We start from the raw sequence: 15,966 nt of genomic DNA, 5'->3' as shown, positions 1-15,966 counted from the left end.
CACCTACCACTTTCAGGACATGGAAAGTAAGAAAATTGTGAGTTCGGTGGTCGTGCAGGTGTCACAAAGTACATCCTCAGTGGCCATGGAGAAAGTTGGCGTTGTAGCATCATTGCAAGAACTACAATCGCGGGGAATGGTGATCGACCTGATAGCCACGGACAGACACGTTTCAATTGCCAAGACAATGAGAGAAGAGTACAAAAATATAAATCACCAATTTGACGTTTGGCATCTTGCAAAAACAATCAATAAAAAAATGTCGGCTGCAGGTAAAAAAAAGATATGCAAGGTATTTCACAGTGGTCCAAGTCAATCAGCAACCATCTTTGGTGGAGCTCAAAAACATGTGGAGGGTCGTTGGAAATTCTACTGGAAAAATGGCGGTCAGTAATGCTACACTGTACCAACGTTCACCGTTGGAACACAAACCAACATTTCCACAATTGTGAACATGGCCATTTGTCCACAGAGGAGGCACGGAAGTAGAAGTGGTTGATTCCTTCATCACCCACTCACAAAGCCATTGAAAAGATTGTATTTGATAAAACTATAAAAAGAGATTTGAGGGGACTCACGGAATTCTGCCACACAGGAGATTTGGAGGTGTTCCACAATATGTGCCTAAAGTACAGGCCAAAACGATTGCATTTTGGCATGGAGGGCATGATAAATCGGACTCTTCTAGCAGTCTTGGCACATAACCATAATGTTGGCCGTCAACAAAGTAGGACGACCGGAACTTTAGGGACACTTCGCTACAATAAGGCCTTCACTAAAAGAAGTAAACAATGGGTGATCAAACCAGTGTTTGAGGATATGCAATATGAGTTTATTGAAAGACTTATTGTTGACGTCCTAGATAGGCACATAAATGGAGTTGTGAACGAACCTGTGCAGGGGACAACTGCATTGCCACCCAACATTGCCTATGTTCCATGTCCACCTAAAGAAGAGCTCATTGAGAAATACACATCACGGTTTAAATGATTGTAATTTGATTGTCTGTTCTCTCGAGTCTCCTCATGTTGCAGGCCCATTGAATATGTGTATCTATGTAATGTGTAAATAAAAGTGATTGCTCAGTGTACATGCAATGTGTCTCTCCACCGTTGCCCCTCCCTTCACCGTGCAGTTGTGCGAACCACCCGGGTGTCACCTGTGACTTTGCTCTGGAGTCTCCTCATGTCGCAGGCCCATTGAATATGTGTAGCTATGTATTGTGTAAATAAAATTGATTGCTCAGTGTACATGCAATGTGTCTATCCAACCCTGTTCATTTGCGCATTAAATTAAACCAAACAGTAATATAAATAATTTTTCAAAAAATATAGAATGTCTCCGTATTTATGGTTCTCTGGGGCTGCAAATGCACGCAGACAAAATGCAAAGATGGAGTGTAAATTTCAAGTCCTGTGAGATGGCCTTACACTGAATGTAGCTAACTAGGAATGTGTGCTCGTTCAAAGTGAAGGTCAGCTGCTTTGATTTTTTGCTCGGGTGCCGGAATGGCCCACGACTCAGTATAAGGTTCTATTGTTATTTGACCTTGACAGGCCGGGACCATCCCGAAAGACTTCTTTTTGGGGGTGTGGTGCAATAACGTAAACGATAATGAATATAATTTCAGAAACGAAAGCCATTTAATGTTCGTTCATTAGAAGAAATAACGTCGGCATAGAAGGAGTGGTATTTCGGGGCTGCCCTACGCACAGACACAATGGAAAATGCAAATATAATGTAAGTAACTCTTTAGATGAGTTTATACCGCAATTTAATTACTATACAGTAGCTTTAAAGACAGGTTAAGTTGTACTTGTTCGTTCTATGTGGCATATTGTTTTGTACCGCGCACTATCTTGAGGAGAACCATCTCCTTTTACGGAAGCACCTCAAAACCTTCCTCTTTGCTTCTTCTTTCTCTCTCCCTCTCCCCTGCTACAACTGGTCCACTGTCTGCGACCTCGGTCCTGGGCCCTTCCACTCTCCACCTGCACTGCCTCCCTGTCAACCCCTGCACTGGGGGACTGTCTCAGTATCCTACAGCCCCCCCTTGACGTATAATACCCAGTTGCACTGTCCTAGCTATGAAATAATTTCCCGACCTAATATATAAAATGAATAATTTTAATAAAGATCTGATGGTGAGACTAATTTCATTTTTTATGTTTTTCAAACAGGTACATCATTCATTATTGCATGTGTCACGAGTACCAGACACCGGCGGATGGGTTTTTTAACCGCCAGTTGCTTCTCCGCGTGAACAACATTACCACCCTGACCATTTTATGGGACGATCGCCAAGTACAAGTATGCCCTTACGCGGTACTAACGGCTAGATGCAACATACAGACCGTTGTGGTGGCCTAGTGCCTCGTTGTTGGAACAGCCATGCGATTATCAGTGCGACCGAAGAGCTTATTTTATCGTAAACCAACACCCTGTGTACTGCACACGAACATCGCTTGCCTCAAGACGAACTATTTTGGATTGCGAGCAAATAAAAATGCAAGTCGCTGAATATTCTCAAAACATTTGATGTCAAATAAATGTACTTTACCAAATTTACAATCTTGCGGTTTAATTTAAAAGTACAGTTTCATATTCCCAATTGTGGCGCGCTGTGTTGTGTGAGCTCATCTGTGTTGATTTCCGGGTTCTGTGTGGAGTCGCGTAGAAGACGCCTGGGCGCGTTTGCCTACGCAGCTCAGTCACGTCACGGATAGAGGCGGGGAATATGAATGTTTTGATAAAGTCTGTTTCAGGGGCGGGGGATTTGATTTAGTGCCGCAAAAGCAGGTGAGCCAGGTCGATGGGGGGAAATGATAGGATTATCAGAAAATGGCGGCTGATTTCGAGTGTGTTAATGGACGAAAAGTCGGGTAAGGTCCATAGGAAAGTTTTCTACGATCTACCGAGTTATGCTTAAAAACACATGGCCGAACCGTAGGGACAATAAAAAAAAAGTCCCGGAACTATCCTTTAATGATAAGATGAATTTGGGAAAGTGTCTCGCGCTCTAACCACAATCTAAATATTGAGACAGTCCACTGATGTCGTCTTAAATGCCACTAGAATAACTACAATAATAGGTTGAATAATGTCTTTTTAATTCCTTGTATAGCAAACAGCCGACAAGTGTTTCGACCACAGGTCGTTTTCAAGGCCCCACAATTGTTTGTTACTTTCCCTTATCTTGGAAAAGTTTTTGACAGATGTCCCAAGTGAACATTCAGAGCAGTGTAGTCTTATTCATCAGCTATTGTCTTTTTCATCTGCGGTGTGTATCCTAATATTCACGATCCGTTAACTGCGGACGATTTCCATAGAGTGAAATTCTAGCTTCAGTATCAGGATTCCAATAGCCACAACCACCTTATTAACAGAGAAGTCACAACTGCGGTCCTTAGTTTAGAGTGCGAGACACCTTCCCAAACTAATTTTATCATTAGCCATATATAAATCCCAATGCCGAAAGGGACCTCTGCACCAGCAACCCCTAGACCCCTTCAACAGATCTAAGACACAAAGTAAGTGGGCCCAGCAAATTAAATTCTTAATGAATTGGAGTACAGGATTACATACCTGTTTCTACTTACCTCGTCCTCCGATAGGGATTAACAGTCTCAAAGTCCTAACCCTACCTATCCCTTTCCCTTTCCTGGTTGTGATCAGTGGAGGTCTGGCAAAGTATCCCCACCTGGGCTTCCCCATAGGTGGTGGGATTGAGAAGGCAACCTCCTAAGAACTCTGCTTGCTTTGTTCTTCACTGCTTGGAATACTTACTCTTACAAGATGGGAATGCCAACACTTGTGCAGCCTTCTTCAAAACCACCCAACTCCCTACAAAGGGCTACCTTTGTCACTTGTGATTGCAGGGCACTCCGTGCCATCTCAATTGGCATGGATGGTCTTTATAATGATAGGGCCTTGTAATTGCATTGTTTCTGACTGGCCTTGTTACGTATCTTGGTTTTCTTGGCTTGCTTTGCCGCACACTACAGCGTCACATTAACTGATCTAACAGCTTGAAAAGTGTTGGCGCTCTTTAGCAAGAGCATCCCAAGGTGGATGTCCATAGGTTATTAATGAGGGTTTGGTAGTTTTGCTTACCTGTGGTTTTCATTGACAAAACAGCACTGTATTTTTATACATTGTGTGTGCTGTGACGATTCACAAGGTGCTGTCACTTCTCCCCAAAGGGGAGCCCTTTTCCATGAGGCTAGGGAGGTGTGGCCGCTACCCAATAGTCCACCATGGCGTGATTTAATGCGGGAGGACCTCATGGGGAGGGCCTCTCCATTTGATATGATATGGCATTTATAACGCGCCTGTACACAAGTGTTACTAGGAGCAACAAGACGAGGAAGGGGAAACAAAGGGAGGACAAAACAACGATCTTACTAGGCCCTGTGTCATTCAGATTGCGCAAGTGCGGGGAAGGAGAAGGGGAGAAGTGCTGAAGGGAGGCGAGGGGGGAAGTGCAGTTAACTCAAAGTGCAGCCAAGGTGTGGCTAAGTGCAGTTAACTCAAAAGGTGTAGCCAACGGGTGGCTCATAAGTCCAGAGAGAAAGGGACTGTAGGGACAAGGACGATCACCTGAGGTGTAGCCCACTGAGCATTTCCACTCCCCAACATTTCCTAACCCTCCCCACTGTTCAGAACCATTTTAATGAAAGAAGTTTTTATCGTTGCAATAGGTGTTGCACATTTTATGTGGGTATTCACAATCAGAGCCTAATGATTTGTCCAATTTTTATGATTATATTTTATATTTTGTATTTCAGTATTTTGATGCTTTAATGGTCAAAGCCAAAATAAAGTTTTAAAGAAAGAAAGCAAACCTATGTATTGTTTTAACACAGGGGATAAGGCTAAAGCCAAAAGTACTAGGACGAAGAACAGCACAGTAGACATGAAGGTCACTGACTGTGCTAGTACTGGTACGAGGTGGCCCAGAGGAGGCATGAGGAATAAGTTGTCAACAGAAACAAAGGACTTCTAAAATGTTGCCAGTCTCGTCGTGGTCGATTGTAATAGAATATGAACTAACAAACCTGTCAAGCCCAGCCAGAAGAGGCAACAGGTGCGGAAACCAGCGGGAGTTTCAAATGCTGTTGGCAGACCAGAATCTTAGAAGAGAGGATGACACTGGTCAAGGACGGAAGGCGTTATCCGTGGGTCCAGCTGAAGTGGACAATAACGCGAAGCAGGAGAGAAGCCCGAGCAGCATACCAGAGTGCGGAGTCACCACAGTGCACTGGAAACTAGAGAGAAAAGCCCAGAGCCTTGAGGAGACGAACCCCAGTCACAGGAAGTCCCAGTGTTGCTCCAAATCCCTCGGAAGGTAACTGGAGGTGCGGGAGATCCAGAGAGGAAAGAGGGGTGGAAGGGAGACATGTCGGGGACCCTAATATGTGTGTACCTAGCATCCGAGGAGAGCTTCTTCACCACAGTGGTGGCAATAAGCCCACTGACCACCAGAGACGGGTCGGAGACCCCCAACCTGTACACACCAAGCATCCGAGGAGAGCTTCCTTGTCGCAGTGGCGACAATAAGCCCACTGACCACCAGAAACGGGTCGGATACCCCCAACCAGTACACACCAAGCATCCGAGGAGAGCTTCCTCATCGCAGTGGCGACAATAAGCCCACTGACCACCAGAGAAGGGTCAGAGACCCTAACCAGCAACGGAGGATAGCTTCCTCGTCGGAGTCCCCAATCATTGTAAAACAAGCATCCAAGGAGAGCTTCCTCAATGCAGCGGCAGTAATAAGCCAACGGACCCCAAGAAAAGGGAAATGAGCAAACAAGGAGCACTTTCTCGTCGCAGTGATGGCACTAAGTCCACTGATCTTGTGTATAGGCGGGTTACAAATGCCATATCATATCATATCATATCATATAAACATAGAAGGATTTGTGACTTTGGTTACATTGATGTACTTTGATGTACAAGTGTACATCAAACTGAGGATTGTGAGCGAAGGGAGTACAGCTCTTGGAACATACTCAAAAGGCGCTAGGGGAAAGGAGTCATTCCCCCTAGCCTTACTGTGAACTATACAGATCAATAAGAGAAGGGAGTCATCCTACTGGTCTCGAACTGGGAGTTCGCTAGAGATTCCAGGGGAAGGGAGTCGTTCCACCTGGCATTCTTGTTGCAATAGAACATTCTTTTAAACATTATCCAAGCATCAGGAGAAGGGAGACACACTCCTGGAGAAGGAACTTTCTGTTGTATTATTGTTTAGTTGTAGTGTGAGGGATAGAAGTAGGTTGTGACACAGGGCAGTGGTGTGTGATTTGACAGACATTCTGACGGACCCTTTAGTGTTAGCTTTCAGGCAGGGAACCCCTTCTTTGAAGATAGGGATAGTGAGGACCTTTTTATGCTTAAATAAATATTTATAACCACCACCATCCCACCTTTGTGTCAACTTCCTTCACCCTCCTCACTCTCCTAAGCCTAGGCCTTTCTGGCTCAGACACACTCAGTCACACTACCCTGGTGGTGGTTGGCTGGACATTTATGTCTTTCTCTACAGGGCTGATTCGGAAAATACATCTTACCAGTCTACACTTGCTCATCAAGCAGGAGCAAAATGCTTGCATAGTAATTTTCCAAGTTCTGTAGGCTGACCATCGTATTTGTGTTTTTTTTTGTTCATATTTCACGACATGGGTAACCCTGAATAGAATCCATTTCTCGGCGAGTTAGGGGACTGCCTGACATCAATCCACATTCTTCTGTGTGCCTGTGAAACAGTATGGAGGTTGTCCTCCATTGACTGAGGAGCTGCTAAATGTTTGAAAGGTGCATCTTGTGAATTGAAGGCGCTGCCACCTTGTGAGTGTGCATATTTGAAGAGATGCTAAGCGATTCATTGGTAAGTGGAACTGCTCCTGAATTAGCTGAAAGACGACACTGCTGTGGATCCTGCTGCAAGCTCTGCCCCATCACCTGAAAGCAAAGCTCTGCTAATTTCCAACCCAACTGATCTGGCCTCGGGCGTTCCCTTCATCTGATCCACCCTTCTCTGCAGTCAATGACCTTGAGCACTACCAACCAGAGGTGAGGCCTGTGATGACCCTCCAGATGATTGATGTCACTTCTCCCCACCATAACCTCTCTGGATAGGTCTGATTAGCATCTTGTCTAGATTAAGTGCAAGCACTCAATCAGGCGATGGTCCAACCTGCCCCTATTGAGTATTAGATCGCTAAATGCCTCAACTACTATGGAGTGAAGGATTGAAAATGATACGCTGTCTGAAAAGTCAGTACACCTACCCCTCTTATATATAATAAACATTTAGGGCGTCACCACATTCATACCCTGGCACTGCATCTTTCATTTGTTCTTTAACAGCTTTCTATGGCCTCCCTACCCATTGAGGGATATATCTACTTTGAGGTCCTAACACTGTTTTAACATACTACCTTTTTGGTCGGTACTTTTACTACCTTTTCACAGCATACACGGGTGCTTTTATTTATTTTGGCACAATTTCACTAACCTTCGGAAGTTCTTATATATTTACAACCACGCAATAGCTTACATTATTATAACGGACGGCACTCAAAGCTGCCCCATTCCGTATTTTTTAGAATAAAAAACCCTCTTTGTTGACATATGACGTCACTGCACCCCGACAGCATGAAGAGCGGGAACTGTGGCCCCTGACCGCCTTGCATGGAACCGAGCTAGCGCTAGAAGAGCGTTCAGCATCCGCACGTAGGAGCGCTGTCACACGCTTCTCTACCCACCACCAACACTCCGAGGCGCCCTTAGACACATCTGGCATCCAGAGGGACCGCCTGAGCCGTGCGTTACGCCCTCAGGTAAGTACATTCGTGAGTCTCCTCCTTGCATGTAGCTATTCCCCCTCACGCTCCCGCATAACTGGCTCTTTCCTGTGCAGGAAGGGCGCTAGTTATTTACTGCACATTACTGCACATTGCTGCACACTTGAAGGTGCCATTTGCGTAGGAAGCGAGTAACGTAGCAGCGCGTGCCTTGCTGCTAGACCCCGAGGTGAGCCTTACACGTACATTCTAATTCTTCTTCTTCTGTTGAATGTTTGGTTAATTTTAGCGCCATAGTTCATGAGACTCTGGTACCTAAATAGAAGTGACTCTGCGGTCACTTATCAACTGAGACCCAACTCCAGAATGTCGCGTGCATAGGCTGGATTTGCCTCATTCTTAAGTTAGAGTCCATTGGTTTATTCAACAGTCTATGTATGTCCCTCACATCTCGAAGTGGGATGGTATTAGAGTTATTAAGACTACATTTTGTACAATACTGATAACCTTTAGGCATCATATGTAAATATGGTCATTTACTGACATACAGGAAAGTGGGACTGGTTCTGTATTGATTTTAGATCAAGGCACATCGGGTGCCCTAGCAAGCAGGTACTTTGTTCACATGAGAAAGGCCTTGGCAAACTGTGAGTGACCTAGGTGGGAGAACAGCTCGAGCAAGTGTCTAATATTACATCTACATTTACTCTGAAGGAACATGCCGTTTTCCATTTCTCCTTGAATCTATGAATTGTTGAAACTTGTGCTCTTAAATTTATGAATTATTGTATTTCTATGATTTTACTATCATTGTTAATGCACCAGTTATGACATTTGACATTATTTTTACTTTAATTTCTTTGTGGTGAATCATGGTTAAGAAGGCCCTGATGAAGAGTGAATAACTCGAAACGTGTTGGACAACTTGTGAATAAAATATATTTCTTATGAACTCTAGCCTTGTGTGATGAATGTACATGCATTGTAAATCTCTTATAATTGTAGAACTTGATACATTAATAGAATCAAGATTGATAAATAAACTAGTAGCACAAGGGGCGGATATAAGAAGTGAACACGGCTCAGTGGACGCACCATGCAGGTGAGGCCCTTGAGAGGACTTATTTGTCAAAAGGGAGCCATTCATAGAGACTCGTTCCAACAGTAATAGAACACTAATTTCGGCTGTGAAAGAGAAAGGTCCCTGGTGCAACATTGGTTCATATAGGAACAGAATTTGAATTGGTGCCTGAATGTTGGAGGGGGCAAATAAGAAGGGTGCTGCGCAGCCTAGACAGAGGAAGATAAGTGTTTACGAAAAAAGGGGAAATCAAACAATTGCCTAGGACAAGTGGAGAAGAGCAACCAACAGAGAATGAGTAGACACCCCCACCTCACTGCACAAATGACAAAACACTGGAGGCAATAACAGCATTGAGGGCCTCAATGGATACCCGGAATGGCGAAATAAAAAGTGTTCTGAGCCTTCTTCAACAAAACTTACAGAACTTAGCAGAGAGAGTAAGCGACATCGAAAAGAAGGTGGGGGAGGTTTCATCCACTTCCAAGGAACTGCAGGAGAACATCCAGGAATTAAAGACAAAAGGTGAGATTGCTACAAGAAAGGGTAGAGGAAGCAAAGGGGAGAGCGAGAAGGACCATAGTCGAATTCTGGGACTGCCAGAGGGAGAAGAAGGCCGAGACCCCACCATGTACATGAAAATCTGCTGCTCCAGGAGATTGGCCCAGGAGCCCTGTCACGGGGGTTCATAGTAGAGAGGGCCCATTTTAAAGGGAGGATATGGATCTGGGGAGGAGACTTTAACTGTAGGATTGACCCAAGACTGAATAGACCAGATGGTAAAGGTATGATACCACCCCCCTGCAGAAATCCTATTAATACTCATGAGAGACCTAGACTTACAAGAGGTCTGGAGATGGCTGAATGGTTCCAGGTCTCAATTCTTTATTCTAGTCCGGTGTACATAAAATGTACACTCGGATAGATTACTTCCTTACAGGTAGGGACCGGATTGCAGAGTTTGTGGGAGCCTCATATGAATGGAGAACACTATCAGATCACTCACCTCTGATAGTGAACTGGGTTCTTGCCAACTAGCCGGCACCAATACCTAAGTGGAAACTCTGAGCAGAGACTTTATGGGATCGCCCATGCACGGATGATATTAGACAGCAGATACAGGAATATTTTGACCTTAATGAGGGGTACGGTGGCAAGTTCTTTGGGATGCTTTTAAGGTGGTGGTTCAGGGGGGAAGCTGTAGCTAAGGCTGGAGGGATCCAGAAGGAGTTGGAACAAAAGCTGTTAGGAACCGAAGCTAAAATAAAGCAGTTAGAAGGAGAAGTAAAGGGAAGTAAAGACACAGAAAGAAAGCTCATTGTACTGAGACAAGAATGCCTTGTGAACTGGGGAAGTATAGTTTTGCAAAGTACATAGAAAAGCTACACGGGCAAGGAGACAAGCCAGGGAAACTATTAGCATGGTTGTGCAAAGACTGGGATGGTCGGGAGAGTATTCTGGAAATAGAGGATGATTGTGGGGCAGTATGGAGATCACAGAATGAAATCAATGAGACCTTCTGAACATTTTATAGACGGTTATACAAGGATTCTGAGAATACAAAAATAAGGGAAGTAGAAGAGACATTGACTAAGAGAGGTTTAGCCACCTTAAAGGTAGATCAAAGAGAAACAATAGAAGCTCCCCTCTCACTTGAGGGGATACGAAATATCCTAACAATGCTCCCTACGGGTAAAACCCCAGCAGGGATAGCTTGCCTGCCGAATTGTATAAACAATTTATTGACAAAATGGCACTGATACGATTACAAAGACTAGAGGAGGTATTTGAGACGGGCACACTGCCTCAAAGCATGAAGGAAGCTATGATAGTTCTGATCCTCAAACCTGGGAAAGTAGGGAAGCACTGTGATTCCTATAAACCAATATCACTAATGAAGCAGGATATGAAGATCCTCACAGCAGTACTGGCAGAAAGGTTGAAAAAGGTAATAGGAACCCTGATCCACCCAGACCAGACAGGTTATGTCTCAGGTAGGGCGACAACAGGCAATACAAGGTGCTTCCAAGCAATTATTGATAGAACAAGGGACGGGCCGGAAGGATGTCTGGTGGTGGCATTAGACGCCGTCAAAGCGTTCGATTATGTTCGGTGGGAATGGAGGATGGCCTCCCCGAGAAATGTTGGACTAGGTGAAGGGTTCATGAAATGGGTCCGAATATTGTGCTCTAGGCCAGTAGCAGGGGTGAGGACCGGTAAATACATGTCGGAGCCATTCCAAATACAGAGATGCACGAAACAAGGATGTCTTTTATCCCCTATGTTGTATACCTTGGCCCTGGTACCCCTAGTAGTGTTTCTGAGGAAGGAATTCAGGGACACAGGGCTCCAAATATGGGGAGTACATCACGTAATATCATTATATCCAGATGACATGTTACTGTATGTGCGCAAACCGGAGGATGCCTTGGACGCATATTTAGAAGTGTTTGCAAACTTTGAAGAGTTGTCGGGAACAGCTATTACTAAGAAGTCGTCCTGTATATTTGCATTGGGGAGCTGGGTTGGAGTTGACACAAGTAGGCTCCTGTGCCTAGGACTTCAATGGAAAGCAGACATTTAAATATCCAGGTATTGTTATTTACCACGACACACGCAAGACACATCAGCAAAATACTATATGTACGGGTGAGATCTGGACTGGAAAAATCATTTAGATTTTGGGAAAATGTCCTCTCTGTAAAAGGTAGAATTGCACTCATGAAGATGGTTGCCCTTCCCTGCTTGTTACATCAGTTTGTTAATGTCCCATATCTCATACCTAGGTCTTTCTTTAGGGAATTAAATGCTATGGTGGGGAGGTTCATAAGGAAACAAGGCAGACGCAGAGTGGCCATGGGCACATTGAATAGGGACCATCTGGACGGAGGACTGAGACTTCCACACTTCCAATTCTATTATCTGGCAGGACAGCTACAACATATAGCGGGTGGTTAGCAGATTTTGAGACTATAGTACACACTCTGATAGGTGCTTAAATGACACCCTTTGTGCTGAAGGAAGCATTATGGTTGGGGACTAGCAGAGTGGCAGATCCCTCAGCACTCTAAATTGGGCAGACTGGTGTGGGCTACAATTAAAGCAATACTAGACAGACCGAGATTCTCCTCATCGGCACACCTGCTCTCTCCTTTCCTGTCACTCTCTGGCCAGCCTCTCTTGACCCTCTTCCTTCTCCCACATGCGAGGCTAAAATCCTCGGGGTCATCTTCGACTCCACTCTCTACTTCACTCCTCTCCATCTGTGCATGCTGACCCTCCTTCAGCCACCCCCCCAACCTCTATCTCGTCCTTTCCTCTTTTCTCCCCTGACGAGGTCGCTAGACAAGTCCGATATATGAAAGCCTCATTGAAACAGGTTCATCCCTGTTCCTCTAAAACCATCAATGACCACATTGAAACACTTGCTACGGTCCTTGCAGATTTCTGCAACCTCTCCTTTGCCTCAGGGTCCTTCCCCTCCCCTCTGAAGCACCCACTTGTGCATCCTCTTCTCAAGAAACCCACAGCTGATCCTTCTTGTCCGGCTAACTATCCCCCAATTTCCATTACTCCTTTTCTGGGGGGAAAACACCTGGAAAAGTTGTGCATCTCTCAGCTTAACCTTCATTCCGATTCTGTTGACTATTTGCTCTCCTGAATATCCGTGAATATCTGCTCTCCAACCTCGACTCTAACATTTCCTCTGTACTCATCCTACTCGATCTCTCTTCTGCCTTCGATACGGTCAACCATACCATCTTGCTCAATCGTCTCTGTGATAACCTTGGTATCACTGATCAGGCTCACGCCTGGCTGACCTCTTTCCTCTCTGATCAACCCTCCCAGGTCCAATTTAGGTCCTTCCTATTACCCATCTCCCTCTCTACCTGTGGTGTTGCCCAGGGGTTTAATCTCTCACCCTGGCTTTTCAACCAATATTTGGCAACTCTTGCCCACTGCGTTGCCATTTTCTGCTCCAATTTCCAGTGCTATGCCAACAATACTTTTCAGGTTGTCCTCGGCCACCTCCTCTGATCCTCTCATCCTCTCATCCCGATTACCTAACTGTCATTCAAGATTGGTGTGCTGCCAACGATCTTTGCCTGAATGCCAGCAAGACTGAGATCCTCCTCATCAGCTCACCTCCACCCTCTTTTACCCTCACTCTATGGCCGGCATCCCTTGGCCCTCCTCCTACCCCCACCTGCGAGGCTAAGAACCTCTGGGTCATCTTTAATTCCACACTTTCCTTCTCCGCCCACATCTCTGATGTCTCTAAAAAGTCAAACTTCCGACTGATCCTCCTCAAAAGGTACTCTGCCTTTCTTCTCCTTCCCCAAGAAGCTCACTGTCTCCCAAGCTCTGGTTCTCTCTAGGGTGGACTATTGTAACAGCCTCTTTCTAAATCTACCTGCCTCTACTCTCTGCAACTAATCTAGAATTGGATGCAAGACTTGTCCTTGGCCTCGTGCCCTGGGTTCGTATCTCTCCAGCTCTGAAATCTCCCCATTGGCTTCCAGTGGATGCACGGATTAAAATCAAAACCCTCTGCATTGTCCACAAAGCTTTCTGGGGCCTGGTACAAAATACCTTCAGCTATCCAGCTGCAAATATCGCCCCTCTCGAGCTCTTCGCTGCTCTACCTCCAGCTCCCTCAGGGTCAGTCGTTTTTCAAAGAAACGAGCTGGGGGTAGATCTCTTTGTTCGGCTGAGGCCTCCTTCTGGAACAGCCTCCCTGAAACTTGAGGAGAACCAGCTCCGGTTCTGCAAGCACCTCAAGACCTTCCTCTTTGCTTCTGCTTTCTCAGTTTATAGTCATAATTTCGAATCAAAATTTTCTAAACAAAAGTTTCAAAAACAAAAGCTGTGACATGCTATATTTAACATGGAAAGCGCATTTCTTTCTAAACCAATCCGTCGACAATAGCCATGGACTGGTTTCAATTGAAATGCACTTTTACATGTTAAAAGTAGCATTTCAATGCTTTTTTTTTTGTAACGTTGAAATGTTAGATGGAGCTGTCCAGTGCTGTAATTTCAGCACTGGAGAGCTCCATGTAACGTTTCAAGGTTTTAGTGTATATTGGGGATGTTCCCCCCGAACTCCTACGCCACCCTCCCACCCTCAACCCTAACCCAAGCCCCAACCCTAACCCATGTCGACGGCACTTTCACATTTTTTTCAAAGAAATTGTCATTCGAAAGAATGGCATTTCGATAAAAAAAATTCGAAAGTTTGCCTTTCGAAACTTTTGTATTCGAAAAAATGACTGGACACCGCTTTCCCTCCTCCTCTGCCTTGTTGGACTCCTGATTGAAACTGCACTGGTCACCTGGCTACCCTCTGATCCCGGTCCCAGGTCCCCTCTCCAGCCAGCTGCACACCTGCACTGCCTCCCAGGCAACCCCTGCACTTGGGGGCTGTTTCTGTATCCCTACAGTTCCTCCAGCTCTTGACACTTGATGTCTGCACTTACCCTTGCACTTGCCACAAGCTGGCCACACTTTCACCTACTGTTTTTATTTATTTGATGTATTCTTTACTGTTATCCTATGTATTGCACAGCCCAGCGCTTTCCCTTTCCCCCTCCCCTGCACTTGCGCAATCTAAATGTCACTTGGCCTAGTAAGATCGCTGTCTTTGTCTTCCCTCTGTCCCCCTCCCCCCTCCCCTGACTCGTCACGGCTTGAAACACTTGTGTATATGCATGTTATAAATGCCATATCATACTAAAAGGGGAAGAACCTTGCTCATCTAAAATACTGTTGGCAGCAATATACGGGAACAGTAGTGCTGATTTAGCATGGATAACAACCTTATGGGAGACTTATTTTTCTCAGATACACTGCTGACATTTCGTGAACTGGTGGATAGATCTAGAATACATCAAGGGTAGTCTTTGACATATGCCAAAATATTACAGGTAACAACTAACAGATGGCCGACCTTCATGAAATCATTGGATGAAATCAAGGTTCTGGGTTTACTGTACGGTGTATCAGAAGGGGTCCATGGGGTGTCCAGAATATACCAGGGTCTTTTAGAGGACATTCTTACATGGAAGTTTGATATGAGAAATGTTAGAAAATAAACACAGTTTTAAAAGAAAAAGAAAAGCTTTGAAACCATACCAAACCTTTACTAAAGTATTGAGAAGTATTACTGACCTGCCAAGAATGTTGGAGTACTTACCTCCAACGTGCATATTTCATTAGTATACTGCAGGGTCATTCCTTTGCTACCCCTGAACAGTGAACTAGCGACTGCTGCCAACTACCACAGAGTCCGAATAACGAGATATTTTCTATCAATGGTATGGAATGTAAGCCTGCAATAATGATTGCCAGATTATCTTGTCATATGCATAGTTTTATGAAATATCCCCAAATAACCACACTTCAAGTAAATCCTGCGTAACACTGCAGGTTTCTCTTACGAAGCCCCCACCAGAGGTCATGTGGAAAAATTCCCAACAGTTACCACACACAGGATTATGGCTAGTTCACAGACCTTTTCTCGTGTAGACATAGTTTTACTGATATGCTACTCAGGAAGGCTCTCCGTACGCACCTCTGGAAGTATTGAAGCTGCTGCTGGTGCCTGGGTCCCGTTGGTCTATATAATCTGGCATTCCGTCTTCTTTAATGATGAATGAGGAGATCTCTGTGCCATCCACATGTTCTATAAGAGAAGAGCACACACTCTGGTTATGAAAGCATCTCCAGGTGGTTCCGCCGCCACTATCCACCAACCGATCCACCACCCAGTCCACATCCAACTATAAAGCCCTGTTGCGGTCCTGCTGTCATTGTACTGCTCCTTTCACGTGCTTGCTTGCAGATAGAAGCGAGGAGTAAAAACAACCCATCGGCTAAAATGATGCAGAGGAGACATAGGGGGTCATTCCGAGGTGGAGGCAAGGGAAAAACGATGCCGGTAACGGATTACCGGCATACCTTACCGCTACGGGCTATTCCGACCAACCAGACCGCTATTTACGGCACCGTAAAGTACGATGCCGTAAATAGCGGTCTAGGGTCGCACGCGCGACACACCATTCCGATATTAGT

The 15,966-nt window shown here is 45.1% G+C and overlaps 1 protein-coding gene across 1 annotated transcript in view; it reads right to left on the bottom strand.

Annotated features, from left to right (window-relative positions):
* The window catches only part of LOC138580072 (gastrula zinc finger protein XlCGF26.1-like), a 392,628-nt gene that overhangs the window by 225,054 nt on the left and 151,608 nt on the right, over positions 1-15,966 (bottom strand). Inside the window, exon 5 of the mRNA XM_069650324.1 lies at positions 15,467-15,577. Coding sequence (XP_069506425.1) covers positions 15,467-15,577 — 111 coding nt within the window. The remainder of the gene's footprint in view (positions 1-15,466; positions 15,578-15,966) is intronic.

This window comes from Ambystoma mexicanum, chromosome 3p (genome assembly GCF_040938575.1).
Source record: "Ambystoma mexicanum isolate Mex_15411 chromosome 3p, UKY_AmexF1_1, whole genome shotgun sequence".
Taxonomy (NCBI): Eukaryota; Metazoa; Chordata; class Amphibia; order Caudata; family Ambystomatidae; genus Ambystoma; species Ambystoma mexicanum.
This window is presented reverse-complemented; position numbering and strand designations above follow the sequence as displayed.